General features: G+C 46.4%; 2 protein-coding genes across 4 annotated transcripts in view; both read left to right on the top strand.

The window, feature by feature from the left end:
* Positions 1-19,385, top strand: part of LOC115466338 (butyrophilin subfamily 1 member A1-like) — a 1,244,786-nt gene that overhangs the window by 430,078 nt on the left and 795,323 nt on the right. The gene's annotated exons all lie outside the window — the stretch shown is intronic.
* Positions 1-19,385, top strand: part of LOC115466339 (butyrophilin subfamily 1 member A1-like) — a 384,019-nt gene that overhangs the window by 79,248 nt on the left and 285,386 nt on the right. For all 3 annotated transcript variants that reach the window (XM_030197519.1, XM_030197521.1, XM_030197520.1), the window contains exon 8: positions 12,796-12,816. In XM_030197519.1, coding sequence (XP_030053379.1) covers positions 12,796-12,816 — 21 coding nt within the window. The remainder of the gene's footprint in view (positions 1-12,795; positions 12,817-19,385) is intronic.

Below are 19,385 nucleotides of genomic sequence, written 5' to 3'. Positions count from 1 at the left end.
AAGAGAGGAGGGGGGAGGAAGGGGCACAAGCAGAAACTACAAGGATACAAGGACAGAAGCGGGAAGCATTAAAGGGATTAATGGATAAATCAAATACCGCTATTCATACAGAGGCAGGCACTAAGGGAAAGGGAAAGGGGGAGAAAAGGGCATCAGGTTTGGATCACATTCAAAGAAGGGGTATTTGTGAAAGGATGGAAGAAGGAGGTGGGGAGAAGGGGGGAGAAGAAGGGGAAGCATGGACCCTGGTAGGGAAACATGGAGGGAAGGGGGGTCGGAGGAAGGAGGGGAGGGGGCTAGCCCGAGCGGGGAGAACAGATATTCTGGAGAAGAGCCAGAGTAATCGATATGCAGTGTTTCAGGTTTCAGGTGAAGGAGAGGGTGATCTTGAGATGAATCCACCCCAAAGGGAGGTTTTGGAGGAGAAGAGGAGGGAGGGGAGGGGAGCGAGGAATGAATCATCTGAAAGACTTAACAGAGAGGAGCCAGCAGTGTTACCCCCAAGTCTAACATCACATCCTACTAGTTTAACGAAGGGCCTCATGCAGGAAATAGAGGAGGGTAAGGAAGGGATGAAAGGGGAAAGGGCTGGTCCAGAGGAAACCAAGAAAAAAAAGGGTAGAAAGAAAGCCGGGGAAGATGACTCAGAGTGGGAGGATTTGGAATTAGAAGAAATTATAGAGGATCCTGAAGAAATGATGGGGGCAGGAATATCTGTGAAGAGGGATTGCGGTGAAGAGATGAGGAGGGGTAAGAAATTTAAGAAATAAACCATGGCTGCCTTGTCCTTAATCTTTGCAACTCTGAATGTAGCCAGCATAAAGGCAGAGAGAACTAGATTTGTCGCCTTTAGCGATTTGACCCAGTGCAAGGTAGACTGCATCCTGTTGCAGGAGACTCATTTGGATTCTTTGCCGCTCCTGCACCGGGCCAAGAGAGATTGGAAAGGGGGGCCCTCATTCTGGTCTCTGGCCAAAGAAAGATGCGCAGGGGTGGCTATTCTTTTTGCCACCCGAGAAGTGGAGATTACGAGGGAAATAGAGGTGGAGATAGGGAGGTGTGTTGTCTTAGACGTTTTCATTAGAGGGGTAGCAGTGCGAATCATTAACTTTTATGGGCCCCAGATTAGTTGGGAACGCAAGCAGCTGTTGCTCCGGGTGAAACCGTATTTATATACAAGCAAATTGGTGGTATTTGGAGGAGACTTTAATATGGTCTTACAGCAAGCAGATAGAAAGGGGTCCAGGCGTCAGGTGGGTTATGACAGCCTCCAGCTGGCAGCAATTGTAAAACAGGCAAGACTGGAGGTGGCGGGAGGGAAGGGGTTCACTTTCAGAAGGGGAGACACGGAGAGCCGTATTGACTGGCTCTTTGTAGGCGGGTTGGCTAGGTTTCAGGGGCAGCCGAATAGATGGACGGAATATTCAGATCATGCCTTAGTTTCCACAGTCTTAACAATATGCGAAGGGGCGCAGAAAGGCCCAGGATTTTGGAAACTGAGTGCAAAGTTATTAGAAGTAGAGGAAAACAGACAAATATTTGAGGGTTTTTTAGCAGACCAAGAAACACTATGGGAGGTGATGGATGATAAGGGAGCCTGGTGGGACATGGTAAAGGGGCGAGTCAAGGCCCTTTTCCGGTCCCTAGCCAGGAAGCAGAGTCAGGGGTTACAGGCACAGTGCTGTCGTCTTCGTAAGCAATTGGACCACGCGGTCTCCAACCATCTAGAGAAGGGAGAGATAGAAGCTTTGCAGGCCCAGTTGAGGCTGTTGCAATATGATCGATACGCTGCTTTGCTTCTGGAAAGGGAATATGGGCATCGGTATTCCCCGGATCCTTTCCAGAATTGCAAGGTAGCAGTAGGACACAAGGTCATTTATGCTATGAGAGATGAAGCAGGGCAGCGATTGACGAACCAACGTTCAATCGAGGCCAGGGTCATTCGGTTTTACACCCAATTGTGGGGGAAAGAGAGCTTGGTTTCTAACTTCATGCTATCATACGTGCAGAGTGCCCCAGGCTTGGAAAAGGTTTCGGAGGGGGAGATGGAACAACTGCTTAGGCCCATTACCACAGGAGAGGTAGATGATGCTATTGATACGCTATCAGCACGTACAACTCCGGGTCCCGATGGGCTGACCCCAGAGTTCTACAAAAAATTCCGTGTGGTCCTGATTCCAGTGTTAGCTGCAATTTTTAATAATTGTTTGCAGAACGGGCGTTTGGCCCCTTCACAGCAGTGTTCTATTTTGGTTCTCCTCGCAAAGAAGGGAAATCTGGAACTTATCGAGAACTGGAGACCCATAAGTCTTCTGAATGTAGATAGGAAAATAATGGCCAGGATTATTTACAACCGCCTGGCTGGGGCAGTGGGTGGTCTCTTGTCCTCAGCACAGTTTTGCTCGGTGAAGGGGAAAGGGGCAGTGGAAGCAGTTTGTACCATCCGTGAAATAGTGGAAAGGAGTCAAGGTGGGACAAAGGGAAAGTATTTGCTGACCCTTGATCAGTCTAAGGCTTTTGACAGGGTGTCCCAGGAGTACCTATGGCTAGTGCTTCGGTGCTATGGGATACCCGACCAGTTTATAGGGTGGATCCAGACTTTGTATCGCAATGCAAGGAGTAGCACTCTAATAAATGGTTGGGTGGGCAAGAGCTTTGCAGTGAGGTCAGGGGTACGGCAGGGGTGTCCCCTCAGCCCCTTGCTGTACGTCCTTTCCTTAGATCCTTTCCTCAAAAGGTTGAGTGGAGGGTTTAGCGGTCAACTAGAGGGCATCTCTTTGGGTTCACACACATGGCGATGTGTCGCCTACGCAGATGATGTCACAGTAGTAATCAGTAGCAAGGAGGAAGCCGAGCGAGTTCAGACCTGGATGGCAGAATACACACAGGCTGCGGGGGCCCAGATAAACCAGGATAAGAGCTCCGCAATTTGGGTAGGACAGGGCAGACCAGCTTTCAAACTTCCCAGTCAGTACCCAGTAGCAAGGGATGAAGTACGGATCCTGGGTCTCTGGGTAGGCAGACAGGACTATGATACGATCAACTGGGAGAAGGGGCTGGGGAGAGTCGAGGAAAGGGTGGCCCAGTGGAAATCATATAAGTTGCGGTTTGTGGAAAAACTGCATGTCATTAAGACCTATCTGATACCCCTTCTCCTGTTCATATCCAAGGTCTGTTTACTGCCTATATCGTTACATGCCAGAGTATACAGCTTGTTTTTCCAACAGCTATGGGGGAACAGGATGAATATTATCCGGAGGGAGGTGACCTATTTGCCCAAAAGGGAGGGGGGGTTGGGAATGGTCAACCCTGTGGTACATTTTAGTTGTTTCTTTTTCCAACAAAATCTGGGAGGGGTCTTGCGGGAAGGGAGGCCGGCTTGGGCAGACTGCATGGCCTCCTGGCTTCAGCGGTACTTGAGGGATTGGGTGAGGGGAGGTCAGGCAATGCCCCTGCGAGGGAAGGCGGGATACTTGCCACAGTACATCTCACCTCTGTTGAGATTGGTGAAGAGATGGGGTATCACAGTACAGGAAATCCAGAAGGAGGACAGGAGGCAGCTACAACACCGCATTATTCAGACACACTTTTCAACACGTCTAGCCTTGAGGGACTGCCCAGGTCCAATACAGGAGGAAGGTCTGGCTTTCCTCAATTCATCACGCCTCCCCCGGAAGATTGCGGACATGGCCTGGCTGACTTTCCACAGCCGGCTTTATGTTCGAGCTAACATGAAAAATAGAAACAGCAATGATCGTAAGTGCCCGAGGGGGGAGTGCGTGACGGAGGATGAAACAATGGACCACTTCCTCCTCAAGTGCCCGTTCAATCAACAAGTCTGTCAGGCAGTAGCCCGCCAATTAGGGATTCCTTTCTTCCACCAGCTATCTTATGCAGAATGGGCCTATGGAGGGTTTCCAAAAGGAAAGGGGTGGTGTAGGGAGACACTGTATATCATCGCTGCAGCCCTTTGTTACTTCCTGTGGCAGGCACGCTGCCAAGCTTCATTATATCGGAAGTGGCTGTCTGTACAGGAGGTGGCAGGGGATGTGGTACATTTTGTCCAGCAGCTGGCAGTGAGGGAGAAGGAGCATTGTTCTGGACTACAGTGGGCAAGGCATTGGAGGGGTTTTTCGTTTCAGCCTCCCTGAGTGGGAGGGTTTGTTGAGGGGCGGGTGTATTGGCCAGTAAGGTTTTATTTATGTATTAGTTAGCGGGTTTTATTGCTTGTTTTATCGCTTGTTTGTATGCTTGGTTTGTCTTGTTGCAAGTTTCAATAAAGACAATATGACACTCTATCTCTCATCTGGCAGCGCTTCCTGAAACCCCATACACACACACACAATCACTCTCTCTCATCTGGCAGCGCTTCCTGAAACCCCATACACACACACACAATCACTCTCTCTCTCATCTGGCAGCGCTTCCTGAACCCCCTGCCCCCCCCCCCACACACACTCACTCACTCTGTCATCTGGCATTGCTTCCTGAGCCCCCCCACCCCACACACACACACTCACTCTCTCACTCTCATCTGGCAGCGCTTCCTGAACCCCCCACACCCCTCTTCTTCCAAGCTGAACCCCTCCAACACATCCCCCCCACACACACTCTCTCTCTCTCCCCCTCCTCCAGCACACCAATTGCTTAGGTGCAGTGGCAGCAATCTCAGACACCAGAGAGAGAGGGGGGCATCTCTGTCACACACACACACACACACACTCTCTCTCTCACACTCTTTCTCTCACAGACAATGTCTTTCTGTCTCTCATTCTCACACACTCTATGTCTAACAGTGTATCATATTCACTCTCTATGTGTCACACAGTCACTTACACACTCGCTTGGTCTCATACACTCAGTCTCACAGAGAATCTGTGTCTCACACACACTCTCTCTCTCGCACACACTGTATCTGTGTGAAACACACTCTCTCTCACACTGTGTCTCACATACGCACTTGCACACACTCTCATTCTCACACACACACTCTCTCACAGACACACTCACACCCAGACTCACTCTCTCTCTCTCACACACACACTCGCACTTTCACTCTCTCTCTCTCACACACAGTCACTCTCACATACACTCTCCAAAACATACACACTCTGAGGAAAACCTTGCTAGCGCCCGTTTCATTTGTGTCAGAAACGGGCCTTTTTTACTAGTCTAGTATAATTTTAAAAATTGCCAATAATAGACAATCTAAACCATGGTAGAGAATTCAAAGCATGAGAACATTATAGAATTCATTCCCATTATGAACAGAAGTAGTATCCCATAATATATATTATGTCTGAGCTGAACAAAATAAGACCACAATTTAAAAATGTCAAAAGACTATTAAACAGTTCAGTCTCATTTACACAGTGGTATTGTTATGTGATGTATATTGTTTCACATCATCATCATCAGAAAAATCTATAAAATATAGTCAATATGAGCTGCCAAGAAAAGAGCCCAGAAGCAAAATATGAGGTAGTTCAATCTTATGGCCAACAGAAGTAATTTCCTGTAATGCATAAAATTTCCATATCCATTACTTTAGGAAAGGACAAATTATCTCAGAAATTAAACTATTCACAAAAAGTCAAATAATGGGATTTAAATGCTACTGTATTTCTTTGTTTTCTTTTCAAGAACCCAGGTATTTCCCAGGATAGCACACCGTTTAATTAAAAAATTATAAGTGAAGGTGATCAGAAAAACCTTGTGACCAAAGTGAAAAACTCACTTAGGGGTCCTTTTACTAAGCCACGTTAAAAGGTGGCCTGGGGTAATGTAGGTGTGTGTTTTTGGCATGGGCCGGGCCAGTTTTTACCGTATCTGCAAAAAGGGCTGTTTTTAATGGGACGGGAAAAGGGCATACAGCAAAACTGAAATCAGAGTGTGCCTAAGACTGGCCTAACCCCTTAACGCCACCCATTGATCTAGCAGTAAGTGCTCACGAACTACACACGTGGTGACTGGTCCACATGCTCCAACTGCCGATTACCGCCGGAAATGCTGTGTGTGAGAGGAAATAAATAAATAAATCATCCAGGCATTATGGGCACACGGCAGATCTGAAATTACCACCAGGGGGCATGGTAGCTTGGTGGTAGTCTTGTTTTAGTGCACGCTTCACGCACGTATTTAGCCACCTTTCTCTATCATTGCACTTCCTCATTGATTTAATACAAAGTGTCCATAAACAGTTCAAACAGGCCAACAACTCAGTGGGTCACAATTCTCAAAAACAATCTTGGTCAATAAATCCTGAAGAAATAAGTTCAAAGATGATGATGTACTTATCCTTTAAAGCTCAAATACATGAATCACGATGACAGATATGGTGCGATAGATTCTTATCATTATTCCTTCCCCAACTTGTATCCAGGTTTCGCAATTACTTGCTTCATCAGGGATAAATCACTCATCAGGCTTCAAAAGATTTCGGGTGTCTGCTCAGAAATGACACTGATTGCCATATTTTCCAATTAATGACTCTGTTTTGAATTTTAAAGTGATTATTGTTCCATTTTGGAGTGAAATGTGTGAGACCAAGGCGCTGTTAAACAAGATTCAGTGATTTTAACTACCTCTGATGTGCTTTGAGTTATAACATCTTTCAATTGAGCATCATTTAGAGAGGTAATTGGCATTAAATGAAGGGGATAAGCATGCCAACATGCTGTTTCAAAATGATATTTTGGTGGAAGCAGTGCAGAGTTCAGGTCTTCAAACCAAAGTGATGTTTGTTTCATAATGGATGCTACATGATAGTTGTAGAAACAAAGAAAATTCCTCCTGGATTCCAAGATGGCTGACAGCACCTAGACATGTTTGGACCTCGCTCCTTCTTTTGCAATAATGCCGAAAAGAAGGAGAGCGCCAGCCCGAGCCTCCCTGATTCCCTCTCCATTACCTTCAGGCCCGATGGACATTTTTGCGAGGCCCCAAGGACAGGCTACAGGAGTCGGGAGCAGTCCTGTTGGAACCGCCAGCGTTGTTGAGGAGGTATTGGCGGCTCCTGGGCTTGATGTCACGCTAAGCCCCAACTCACGGGCACCCCTTCCGCAGATGACCAGATCCCCCTCTGAGAGATCGACGGGGCCCCCGCCACGTAGCGGAGAGGGCATGCCATCGAGTGAGGCTCAGGAACAAGATGGAGAGGAGAGGGGGAATTAACTGGATTCCCTTTCTCCAGTGGCGTTCCTAGGGTGGCTGACACCCGGGGCGGATCACCGATGCACCCCCCCCCCACGGCGAAAGGACACCCCCCCCGGGTGCATTTTTACCTGCTGGGGGGTGCACCGTGCGCCTGTTGGCTTCGCTCGTTCCCTGCTCCCTCTGCCCCGGAACAGGAAGTAACCTGTTCCGGGGCAGAGGGAGCAGAGAACGAGAGGAGCCAACAGGCGCGCGGCACCCCCCCAGCAGCGGGCACCCGGGGCGGATGCCCCGCCGCCCCCCCCCCCCCTTGGTATGCCACTGCCTTTCTTGGAACCAGATAAAGCCCGTAGAGGTAAATTTTCCTGCTTTAAGAGCTGCGGAGCAAAGAGGAACAGAGCAGTGTAAGGAGCCAGAAAGTGGATAGATTACACCTCTTATGCAGAAACCGGAAGAGGTAACTTTAGAATCCCTTTGGGATCTGATCTCTAACTGAATACAAACTTCTACTTCCCAATATCAAGTGTTAACTAAAAAGATAACAGAAACTGAAAACAAAGTTGAAAAAATAGATATGAAATCTTTAGTAACTCGTGTAGATACTGTTGAAAAGAATGCTGTTAACATGGCAGATCTACAAACTGATATGTTAAAGGATTTAGTAATATTGAGGAAGAAATCAGAAATATATGAGAATTATATGAGAAATCACAATTTAAGATTCTTGAATTCCCCAAAAGTAAAAATGATACAACCAATTGAAATGTTGAAGAGATATCTTATTGAAATTATGGGAGTTCCTGAATCAGCTATGCCACCATTTACTCAGGCATATTATATTCCTCAAAAAGAAGAACAAAATGACTTAAATGTGACTGCTTTACTGGAAACCTCTGAAACAGAACAAGCCAAACTGGCAACACTGGTAGCCACTATGGCTTTGCTACCTGATAAGCAGTGGCTTTTTAAGATGTTTTTCAAAAACAAGGACAAATTGTTCTTGGGTCTGAAAATTAGCCTGTTTCCAGATGTTTCACGAGAGAACCAGAAGAGGCGAAAACAATTTCTGTTACTGAAACTGGCTGTTCTCCAGATAGGAGGTGTATTCCACCTGAGATACCCCTGTAAATGTATCATTAGATAAAATTCATTTAAATATGTTTTTATGGAACCTTCACATTTGACATCATTTGTTGCCTCGAAAAGGGTTGAAACAGCTTAAATATAAATAATTTGTTTGTCCTTAGTCATAGGTGCATATACCTTGAATTTATACCTTTATTTCTCTCCTCAGTTTGATTATCTTGGAATCCATTATTATGTGGACTTAAGTATCATTACTTAGATAAATTGAATACGTTCTTGTAACTTTTTTCTTTAGATACTGTTCTTGATCAAGTGTTAACTCTTGATAATGTAATTTGAAAAGATGATAATAAATAAAAAATAAAAAAAAGAAACAAAGAAAATTTATGCCACCCCGTTCTTTAGTGGACTTCAATTTTTTGACTGCAATTTGCGGTGGTTTTCCACACCATAAAAATGTTAAAAGATGTTTCTCAATAACAGTATAAATGGTGTGGTCAAACAAAAGTGGCAACATATTTAAGATATAACTGACTTTTGGATCAATCATCATTTTGATTGTATCGAGCCATCCCCACCACGATAGCCTCAAGGGAGACCATTTCGAAGTCAGACAATTAACTATTTTCAGAAGATGATTACTAGTTAGAAGTTTTGTCTCTTCCACTATAGGGCCAAAGAGGATACCCAAGTATTTTAGTTTTTTCTTGGAGACCAAATGAAGTTAAACGCAGAAACATCTTGCTGTATGTACGGACAGTTAATAGGCATTAATTCTGTCTTTGTTTATTTGGTTAAGCTTGCAGCCAGATGAGCGAGAATAATCAGATATAATGGAAAGCAAATGAGGGATCGAAGACGGCACTAGAAACAGTAGAATGTCGTCTGCATAGGCTGAGAGTTTGACAGAAAAATTTCCACAGCAAATACGTATGGCAATTAGCAGTGGCTTATAAAATGCTATAAAATACCCCCTCCGAAGGGACACCACCTTGCGTGGTGGAGGGGCTTCCGTGTTTCAATGACTCAGAGGGCTATGCTGTAGGGTTACCCATATCAGACAGGCCTCTGAGGAGAAACCAGACAAAGAGTGTCCCAACCTGGAGGATCCAAGATGGCGTTGAGGGAGGACGTACGCTAGTTGAGTTCCTGTTTTACACCAGAATGCCTGAAGAAGAAGGCGCGCTCCCCAGAGAATGGGGAAGAGAAAAGGCAAAGCCGTGGTGCTGTCCTCCTCGAACACGGCTGGGGTTCCCACCACTTCTCAGTCTATTTTGGAGAGATTCGGGGTCATAACGTCGGGGATATCGGTTCTTGCTTCGGGGAACAGCAAGGCTTTATTGCCGAATCTCAGTGGAGAGAGTGACTTTGAGTCCCTCTGTTGGCACGACTCCTCCAAGACCCAGAAATAGTAATGCTTCGCTATGGAGGTCAATAATGGAAACGCCCGAAGTGGGTTAGGATTTTCATGTGACCCGAGGAGGTCCTGGCGCAGCATCGACTCCAGATAATAAACCAACTGGGGGATTGGAGAGTGAGCTCTTCCCCTCAAAGATATCTGGAGCGATTTCTGTGGAGAAATTGGACTTGGTGAAGCCAATAATGTCATAAAGGACATACTATAGGAACTGCAGCAGAATGTGAATAACTGTCTTCTTCAAATGTTTAAAAATTTCACTATCCAGCTTATAATCGAACGAGAATAACGCCCAAGTTCCGACCTAAATCGGGAGATGGGCGTTCTTCTCACAAAAACAAATAAAGCGGCATAATCGAAAGCCGACCTTTGGACGCTTTCAACTGCACTCCGTCGCGGATGCGGACAAAGTTGACGGGGGAGTGTCGGAGGCGTGGTGAAGGCGGAACTGGGGCGTGGTTATCACCCGAACAGAGATGGGCGCCCTTCGCCGATAATGGATGCGTTTGTAGCTAGAATTTAGGGCACTTTTCCTGGACCCTGTTTTTTGACGAATAAGGCCCCAAAAAGTGCCCTAAATGACCAGATGACCCTCAGAGGGAGTCGGGGATGACCTCCCCTGACTCCCCCAGTGGTCACTAACCCCCTCCCACCACAACAAATGATGTTTCACAACTTTTTACTTTCACCCTCAAATGTCATACCCTCCTCCCAAGCAGCAGTATGCAGGTCCCTGGAGCAGTTGTTAGGGGGTGCAGTGGACGTCAGGCAGGTGGACCCAGGCCCATCCCCCCCCTACCTGTTACAATTGTGCTGCTTAATGCTACTAGTCGTCCAACCCCCCCAAACCCCCTGTACCCACATGTAGGTGCCCCCCTTCACCCCTTAGGGCTATAGTACTGGTGTAGACTTGTGGGCAGTGGGTTTTGAGGGGGATTTGGGGGGCTCAACACCCAAGGGAAGGGTGCTATGCACCTGGGAGCTCTTTTTCCTTTTTTTTTGTTTTTGTAAAAGTGCCCCCTAAGGTGCCCGGTTGGTGTCCTGGCATGTGAGGGGGACCAGTGCACTATGAATCCTGGCCCCTCCCACGAACAAATGCCTTGGATGTATTCGTTTTTGAGCTGGGCGCTTTCATTTTCCATTATCGGTGAAAAGCAAAAACGCCCAGCTCACACCTTGGCGAATAAACCATGGGCGTCTATTTTTTTTTTGAACATACGGTTCACTCCGCCCCTTCACGGACCCGTTCTCGGAGATAAACGCCCATGGAGATAGGCGTTTCCGTTCGATTATGCCCCTCTATGTGAGTTAAAGAATTTATATTAATACTTATCTAACAAAGTGGAAGTCCAAGATATAAAAAGAGACTTTGATTACGGAAATGGCTTCTCTATGAAAATTAGATAATTTGGTAATGAAGAATAGTTATTTTTCTTGTAAAAACTGGAATTTCTGGAGAACCAATTAAGGGAAAATAACTTGAGAATGATAAATTTACCTATAATATCCTATATATTAGCTACTGAATTCTTGAAGAAATATTTCTCTGATACTTTGCTAATACCTTCTGATAGCCACCTTTTGGTGACTAAAATTATATTTCCTTTAAAATCTTCTTTCAGAGAAAAGAGATGTTTTTAATTGACATTTTGGAAAATTCAGAAGTTATAGATAGAGTTATACTATTAGTGACTTTCGTCTTTGATTAGATAGGAACAACGTTTTAAAACTGTATTTTCGATATATGGTTGATAGTTTTTTGGGTTCAAAGATGAATATATTTCCTGACACATCAAGGGAACCACAGACTGGGAGGTGTGAAGTCTTGGCTTTTCAGCCAGGAATCATTGCCCTAGATGGGACCTTCCTAGCACGATTCCCTTGTAAGTGTTTTATTTTCCTTATTACTTATTTGTTTGAACCTAAGAAATTATAGAGTTTGTGGAAACAGATGAAGAATCCTCTGCAGCAACTTCCTTCAGTTACCACTGTACCGGCTGCAATAACCGATTAACCTTCCTCCCTCAGAAAATGTGTAAGATTAACCGTTTTGAGTTTTTCTTATTTTCTTTAAGATTGTTTTCCTGATCTTGGATCTTCCAATTGTGGACAATTATATAAATATATATTGTTTAGAGAAAATGTTTTCCTTTTTATATTAATTTCTGTATTTCCTTACATTTATGTGATAAATGTGAATGTAATTAAGTAAAATGATAAATAAAATAATTAAAAAAAAAAAAATGCTATAAAATACGTGCATTCCTGACACACTTAGGCACTTGTGCCAGGTCTATGGTTGGCATAAGTGTGAGGTGCTTTACATTCATGGTTATGCAAGCATTCCTATTTCCCATTACAGAATGAGCATCTAAGTAGAAGCACCTAGTTACAGAGTTACCTGTTTGGTAATTTGCCCATCTGATGTGAAGATGGGGGACCTCATGCACAATATACAAGATTTTAGAACGTGCTGGTGAAGAGCCAGTTATCAGTATCGCTGCATGCACTGATTCTTCCCTCATTTGTTTTCTTGTAGAAAAACTTTCTCCCGATATATCAACTATTTAACTGGCCAGGAACGTCTCCTGGTTGGTTAAATAGCAGTTAGTTACCTAACCGCAGATATTCAGCAGGAGATAACTGGATATCTCCCACTGAATAACCCAGTTAGTGGCTTCCAGCTAACCGGCTATATCAGGTGACATAGGTGCAGATATTTAGCGCCAAACCAGCTATGTTGAGCGGTCCAATTAGGCCACTTAAATAGAAAGCCTATCTTTGACTGCTAAAATGTTAACTGGTTGGTGCTGAGTATCAGCATAGCCGTTTAACATTTCAGCGCCAAAAAATCCCCGGATATTCAATGCCGGTCATTAGAAACAGCCCAGCATTGATTATCTGGGCTCAGCTTATGCGAACTGCCTCCTGCAGTATGAATATCAGTCTTGCGAGTCATTTTATGATTATTTAGTGTGGGCTAGGTGGGTGTGACGATCACTTGGTGATTTGCCTGGACCTCTTGCACAATACACAACATTTTAGTATGTGCAGGGGAAAAGCTGGTTGTCATAATATATGTACGGTCTAGTGCCGGTAATGCTGTATCACTGATTCTTCCTGCTTTTGTTCTCTTGTAGAAATCCTCACTGCAGATAACAGTAAGTAGTCAGTCATTAGAAATGTTAATAGCTGGGTGGCTGGCTGGTGGGTGTGATGATCACTTGGTGATTTGCCTGGATCTCATGTACAACAGATAACATTTTTGTATGTGCAGCACAACTCGGGCACTCAGCACTTGATCCGCCTCTCCCTTCACTCGCAAACACCACACCACAAAACCATCTTAAAGAAAGTTGGATTTATTTTGGCCGCAGCCAGGAACGTTTTACATTACAATTCAAAACAACATTATAACATATTATAATATAATTATTGTTACAACCACATAACTACATATTATCACCTATTAACAATTGGGGTACACAGCTTCGGGTTTCACAAATGCTTAGTATGACCCACAGGTTGCCGTCTGAGCAGCCTGTGCGTCCCCTGTGCCAATTACCAGCACCTGTAGACTCCTGGGGCATCCTGTTTAAGGATGCCCACCCATAATATCAAAAACCGGCATTCTGGCCCCCCGGCCGCCTAAGCCAGGAGACAAGCTGTCCACATTTTCCTGCTGCCACTATGCAGCCCTAACTGTTGCTTATGCTTATCACTTTCCAAGAGGCCTTTCTGACCCCGTTATCAGCACCTCAGTTAGTACTGTCACTGCTATGTTGCTGTGTACCCCCTGGCGTCATTGCGTAAACCTTTCCTCTTAACGCCACTGACCACGGCAACGACACCTCATTTGCCGTGGTCCCCCACTCCCAATTGTTCCTGACTGAGACCCGCTCATAACATAAGTGCTTCGATATAATCTTGTAAGTCAGAATTAAATATATCTAGCCCTATGTCTGATAGGTGTACACCATCTGCTCTGTAAAGGCCCGCTCACGATTCTTTGAGCAGTTGATGCGTTATTGTATACCCTTTAATTGACATCATGAACTTCGCCAACCAGTTATTAATTTTTTGTCGCATCCTGTCCACTGCCTTGTGTGACCTTTCATCTCTCCATACCCTCCGCAGTATGACGTTGGACCAGACCAAACGCAACTGTGGGAACAAACATGCCAAATTCAATAGGTCATGCTGCATATTCTTCCATAGCAATACGCTATTAACCCTAGCCAAATCGTTGCCTCTAAAATGCACAATGAGCACATCGGGCTGCCTCGTGGACTGTTGCGTCCACAACACAGTTGGCACGAGCTGGGCCCAGCACATTCCCCGTTTACCCAACCAAGTTATTGCTATCTTATCAGTGTTGAAACCTAAATTCTGTCCAGCGGGTCTTGATGCTGCCCTCCTATGCGCCCAGTGTACATAAGAGTGACCGCATATCCAAATCCACCATGGCGCTCCCTGGTGACCTGCAACACACAGGGGAAAATGAGGCGTTAGCCAAAAAGCTTCTACCAACAATAACATGTGCATAACCGAATATACCTATACAGTGTCATATCATGTGCGTCAAAACAGCTGCCTCTGTTTGCGCCATCTGCGCGGGCCGGACATATCGCTTGTATACGTCCGAACTCCACCGACTCAGCTGCCTGATTCCCTCTGGATGCATGCCGCTTGCTGCTCCTTCAGTGGCGGCTCCAATCCGGAATGAGTGTGTCTTGTACACATCCGTTGGCATGCCTGCCCATTGTACACACCGCTTCAACACGGCTGTGAATTGAAAGCGGGTCAGCGGCGTCTTATCCACGTGTACCAGCAGCCAACCCTCCCCTTTGGGCCTTGTCACCAAGTATACCTCTAAATTCACTACGGGGCATGTTTTGTCTTGGCTCTTCCAGCATAGCCGGATGCGCGTCCCGTTTGCCAACTGATCGGTCTTGGATTTGCATATCAGCAACTCCATGGTTGACGCCGTGTTAGTGACATCATGCAAAAGGAGACCGATCTCTGAGCCGGCACTTTTCGATCTTGCTACCACCTCGCTGACACGCAGGGCAGCATGGAAAGCCAGTGCAAACGCACATTTGAACAAGCGGACCTCAAAGGCACTGGAGCATACCTCCTCTAAAGCTGCAAAAAGACCGACCAGTTGGTGATGCAAAATTGGTTGCCTCCTATCGGCTGTCTTCCCTGCTGTCCTGTGCCAGCCTTTCATCATCTGGGTTATTGCAAATTTTTTTGCTGGATTAGCTATTCCCGTTGCTTTGGTAAAGAATGTGATGCTAGCTAGTGTGACTAGTACATGTGTTCTACTGAGCCCTTGCTTGCGTGCGACCATGACAAATTGCACTACTGCTGACGACGTGAAGAAATCAGCCCAGCTCCTTCACCTACTGAACATAAGACCGTAATGCTGCCATATACCTCCTCCGCGTGGCGTCTGACAATGATTGCAGAATCAAGTCCCAGACGTCCGCGGTCCAAAACTCCATACACTGTCTGGGATCGGGGTCTGGAACAGTTCCGCACCAGGCGCCAGGGATCTGAATTCGGCAAAATTGAAATGAGAGAGAGCGTCAGCTAGTACATTGTCCTTACCCGCAATGTGTTTTGCCTTAAGGGCCACATTATGTACCAAACACTGCAGTACTATCTCCCGAATCAGATTAATGGTAGGGATTGTGTGTGCGGACAAGCCATTTGTAGAGTGCACTACCGCCATATTATCGGAGTGAAAAATAATCGCCCTGTTTGCTAACTTGTGTCCCCATATGTGGAGTGGAGGAGTGGCCTAGTGGTTAGGGTGGTGGACTTTGGTCCTGGGGAACTGAGGAACTGAGTTCGATTCCCACTTCAGGCACAGGCAGCTCCTTGTGACTCTGGGCAAGTCACTTAACCCTCCATTGCCCCAGGTACAAATAAGTACCTACCTGTATACAATATGTAAGCAGCATTGAGCCTGTCATGAGTGGGAAAGCGCGGGGTACAAATGTAACAAAAAAAAAAACCAGCCATTATCGGGAAGAGTTCTAAAAATGTTATATCGCGCTTGGTCCCTGCTGCTACCCAAGCTTCCGGCCATCGCGCCTCGCACCATGCCCCTTGGAAATAAATGCCAAAGCCTTCCCCCCCTGCTGCGTCTGTGAAAAACTGCAATGCGTCCGCTGGGATGGGGGCATCATGCCAAAATGAAATCCCATTGAAGTTTACTAAAAACCGTCTCCAAACTTCCAGATCTTGCTTAATGGCTTTTGTTACTCTGATGTGATGATACGGCCGTGACACCCCAGCAGTTGCTAAAGCCAGCTTTCTAGCAAATATGCGCCCCATCGGCATCACCCTCGTGGCGAAACATAATAGCCCCGAAAGCTCTTGAAACTGCCTCAATGTTCCTTTTTTGGCCTGAAGCATAGCGTTAACTGCATCAGTAAGCCTATTGATTTTTTCTACTGGAACCTTGAACACTGTTCCCTAACGTCTAGCTCTATCCCTAAAAAGGTAATTACTTGCTCCGGGCTCACTGTCTTATCCGCTGCTAATGGGATGCCGAATTTCCCTGCTACTTGCATGAAAACCTGCATCATGGCGGCGCATTCCTGCGCATCTTTGCCGCAGAACAGGAAATCATCCAAGTAGTGTACCACGGCTCCCGCTGTGGCTATCTGCTCTATTACCCAGTGTACAAAGGAACTGAACTGTTCAAAATATGCGCATGATATTGAGCAGCCCATCGGGATGCATTTATCGAAATAGAAGTGACCTTTAAAAGTAAAGCCCAGCAAATGAAAAGACTAGGGATGCACTGGCAGCAAGTGAAAAGCAGACTCTACATCGGCTTTTGCGAGATGTGCTCGCCTTCCATGCTGCCGCACTATTTGAATGGCCTTATCTACCGATGCGTATTGTACTGTACAGCTATGTGGGTCCAAAAAATCATTGACCGAGGCGCCTAACGGATAAGAGAGATTCTGGATAAGGCGGAACTTTCCCTGCTCTTTTTTTGGTATTATCCCTATCTGAGATATTATCATGGGCGAGAATGGCGGGTCCGCAAAAGGGCCCACCATTCTACCCAGCGACAATTCTTTGCGTATCTTATCTTCTGCTATCTGGGAATGCGTGTTAATTGAGGCTGCATTCTTCGGGCATGTAATGGACATGGGCATGGGACCTCTGTAAGGAATTACATAACCTGAACGGAAACCTGAGGCTATGGCTTCCGCACTAGCCTTATCCGGGTAACGTGCTAACCACCACTCCATGGCCTGAAGCCTGATGGGTGATGGTGCCATTTGTTTCCAACCCGTGTCCTGACTGGAAGTTGTGTTGTCTCCTATTTTTTGTGCTCCTGCAGTATGTTACTGGGTGACCTCCACCACAGTTTGCACAGGCATGCCTGAATTTACAGGGATGCCACGTACATGTCTCACTATTAAACTGCCTACATATTCTTTTTCCTGTTTGTCCGCTATGTTGGCGCTGCCCTGATATAAATGCCTGAAAGGACTGCCCCTGCCGATTCCCTGCGTTATCGGACAGATTAAAGCCCTTGTCATGCGCGAAGGGTCTATTGACTGCCATCTCATCCATCCACAAGTCAAGTACCCTGTGTTTCCATGAGATAGCAGGGTTGTCAGCTATACTTTTACAAAATTTGATATAATTGAGACAAGCCCATCCCCCATAACGCTTATGCGCTCTGTTAATGGAATTCATATATTGCACTAAGTATGGTCCCAATTCTGGCTCCCTCTCAATTATTACTGTCATAAATATGTGAAACGCCGATAACCAATTGTTAATGAATTTGTAAATTTTTGGTTTTCTATCCCGCTTCCATGGCGGAATAAGGCTGTCTTTCACATGGCTATTTTCTTCCTCGATATCCCTTAGCAATAAAGAAAATATGTCAATGAACTCATTCCTCCAAATTTTTTCCTTCATTGCCTTGGGAACACAAGTGGAGAGGGTAAAAACCCCACAGAGAGCGTCACTGCTAGGATTGAATATATGCTCTACCCCTTCGTGCGTAGCCGCTGGCTGCACCCTAGACTCTGCGGCACTTGGCGTGCCACCCATCACTGGGTGCTCACTCTGCCGCGCCCCAGACTCTGTGGCACTTAACGTACTACCCTCCCCTGTTTGTCTACTCTGCACTGTCACCGTGGGAACGACCAGCGCCGCCCATAATCACGCACTGCATTTCTAATAAACTGTAAGAAAGCAGAGTGTTGGCTCTGTGCCGTGTGCAGTGCGGTGCTGTCCAGTGACTTACCCCCTGCGGGTGTGTGAGGGGCATTCTGAATCGCCGTCGCCTGCGACATTGTCTGCGCCTGTAGTTGCTGCGACCTGGAATCCTGCAATTGTGATACCTGCGCTGTACCAGCTCTGGCCTCAGTCGACGCCTGCGCTCCTATGCCCCGCAATTGCTGTGTGACCGTGGACACGCCATGCTGCTCAATCTGCCTCCTGAGCTCAAGCATTAAAGCGTCCATGTCTGCTGCTGGTTGTCCTTGTGATGCCTCCGCCTGCTGCGGAGTTCCTGAACGACCACGCCACTGTGGCATCGCTCTGCTCACCTCTCCTTTTCGTCCAGCTCGCTCCTGGGCAGCATTATTCTTCTTCTGCGACGCTGCCGTCGTGGACGCTTTCCTTGCTGCCCCTTGCTTCTTGGTGCGTTGTGATGGCATAATTGCTCTGTAAAAGATTAACTAAAAGTCAACAAGACATTCTTTTTTTTTTTTTACATCCTGCTGCTCTGTATTCCATATCCTACATTTGCATTCTATTTTGCTTTCTAACGTATTGCTGCCCTCTAGCGGTAATCCTGCCACAATACATCTCTGGGATAGAATTCTGAAACACCTCCTGCTGCTATGCAGTCTAAATCCTATTGCCTTCCATCTTACTTTTGTAATGTATTGCTGCCCTCTAGTGGTAATATTGCCACACAACATCTCTTGGATATAAATGTGGAAACTCATCCTGCCGATAAGTATTCTAAATCCCACATTTGCAGTGTATTGCTGCCCTCTAGTGTCCATATCGCCACACTACCTCCCTTGGGTATAAATTGCGAAATACATGCTGTGTGAGCCACATGGAGCTGAGTGTCCCAGACCTACTGGCTAAAATGGCTGCCACCACGTTTTTGGTTTTTTTTTTGCAGCACCACAATGCTTGCTTCCGGGCGGCTCCCCATATACACTTGGGTCACGACCCAACGGCTATCACGAGCCCTCCCCTGTGCTGTATTATAATACTTGCTGCTCTGCCTAGTACGTGCACTGCACTCGCACCAGACCTCTGGTCCCCGCCCCTTTCGAATAGGTGGAGCCTCCGCGGATATAGATCACAGGCGGCGACCGTGAGACTACTCTGGCAAACGCGCCCCTCGCATAGCGCCCTAAAAACGTCACGCTGCGGCGTTGTGTGACATCAGAATTGCTTTCACACACTTGGGCGGATTACTCACGTCGGCCCTGCGCCGTTTCCTGCTAACCTCCGTGTTCGCGCTGATTTTCCTTAACTGCCACTGCCTGCCAGTGCGCCGTCACGGGAGATGCCATCCGCTAGTCAACCTAGACGCAGCTGCGTACCCCCTTTACCATCTTACTCATCGCGATCTGCTGCGCCCCGTTTACAACAACAACAAATAAACTAACATTTCTAAAGCGCTACTAGGGTTACGCAGCGCTGTACAATTTAAACATAG

This window comes from Microcaecilia unicolor, chromosome 3 (genome assembly GCF_901765095.1).
Source record: "Microcaecilia unicolor chromosome 3, aMicUni1.1, whole genome shotgun sequence".
In the NCBI taxonomy this organism is placed as follows: Eukaryota; Metazoa; Chordata; class Amphibia; order Gymnophiona; family Siphonopidae; genus Microcaecilia; species Microcaecilia unicolor.
Note: the sequence above shows the minus strand (reverse complement) of the source record. Positions and strands in the feature narration are given on the sequence as shown.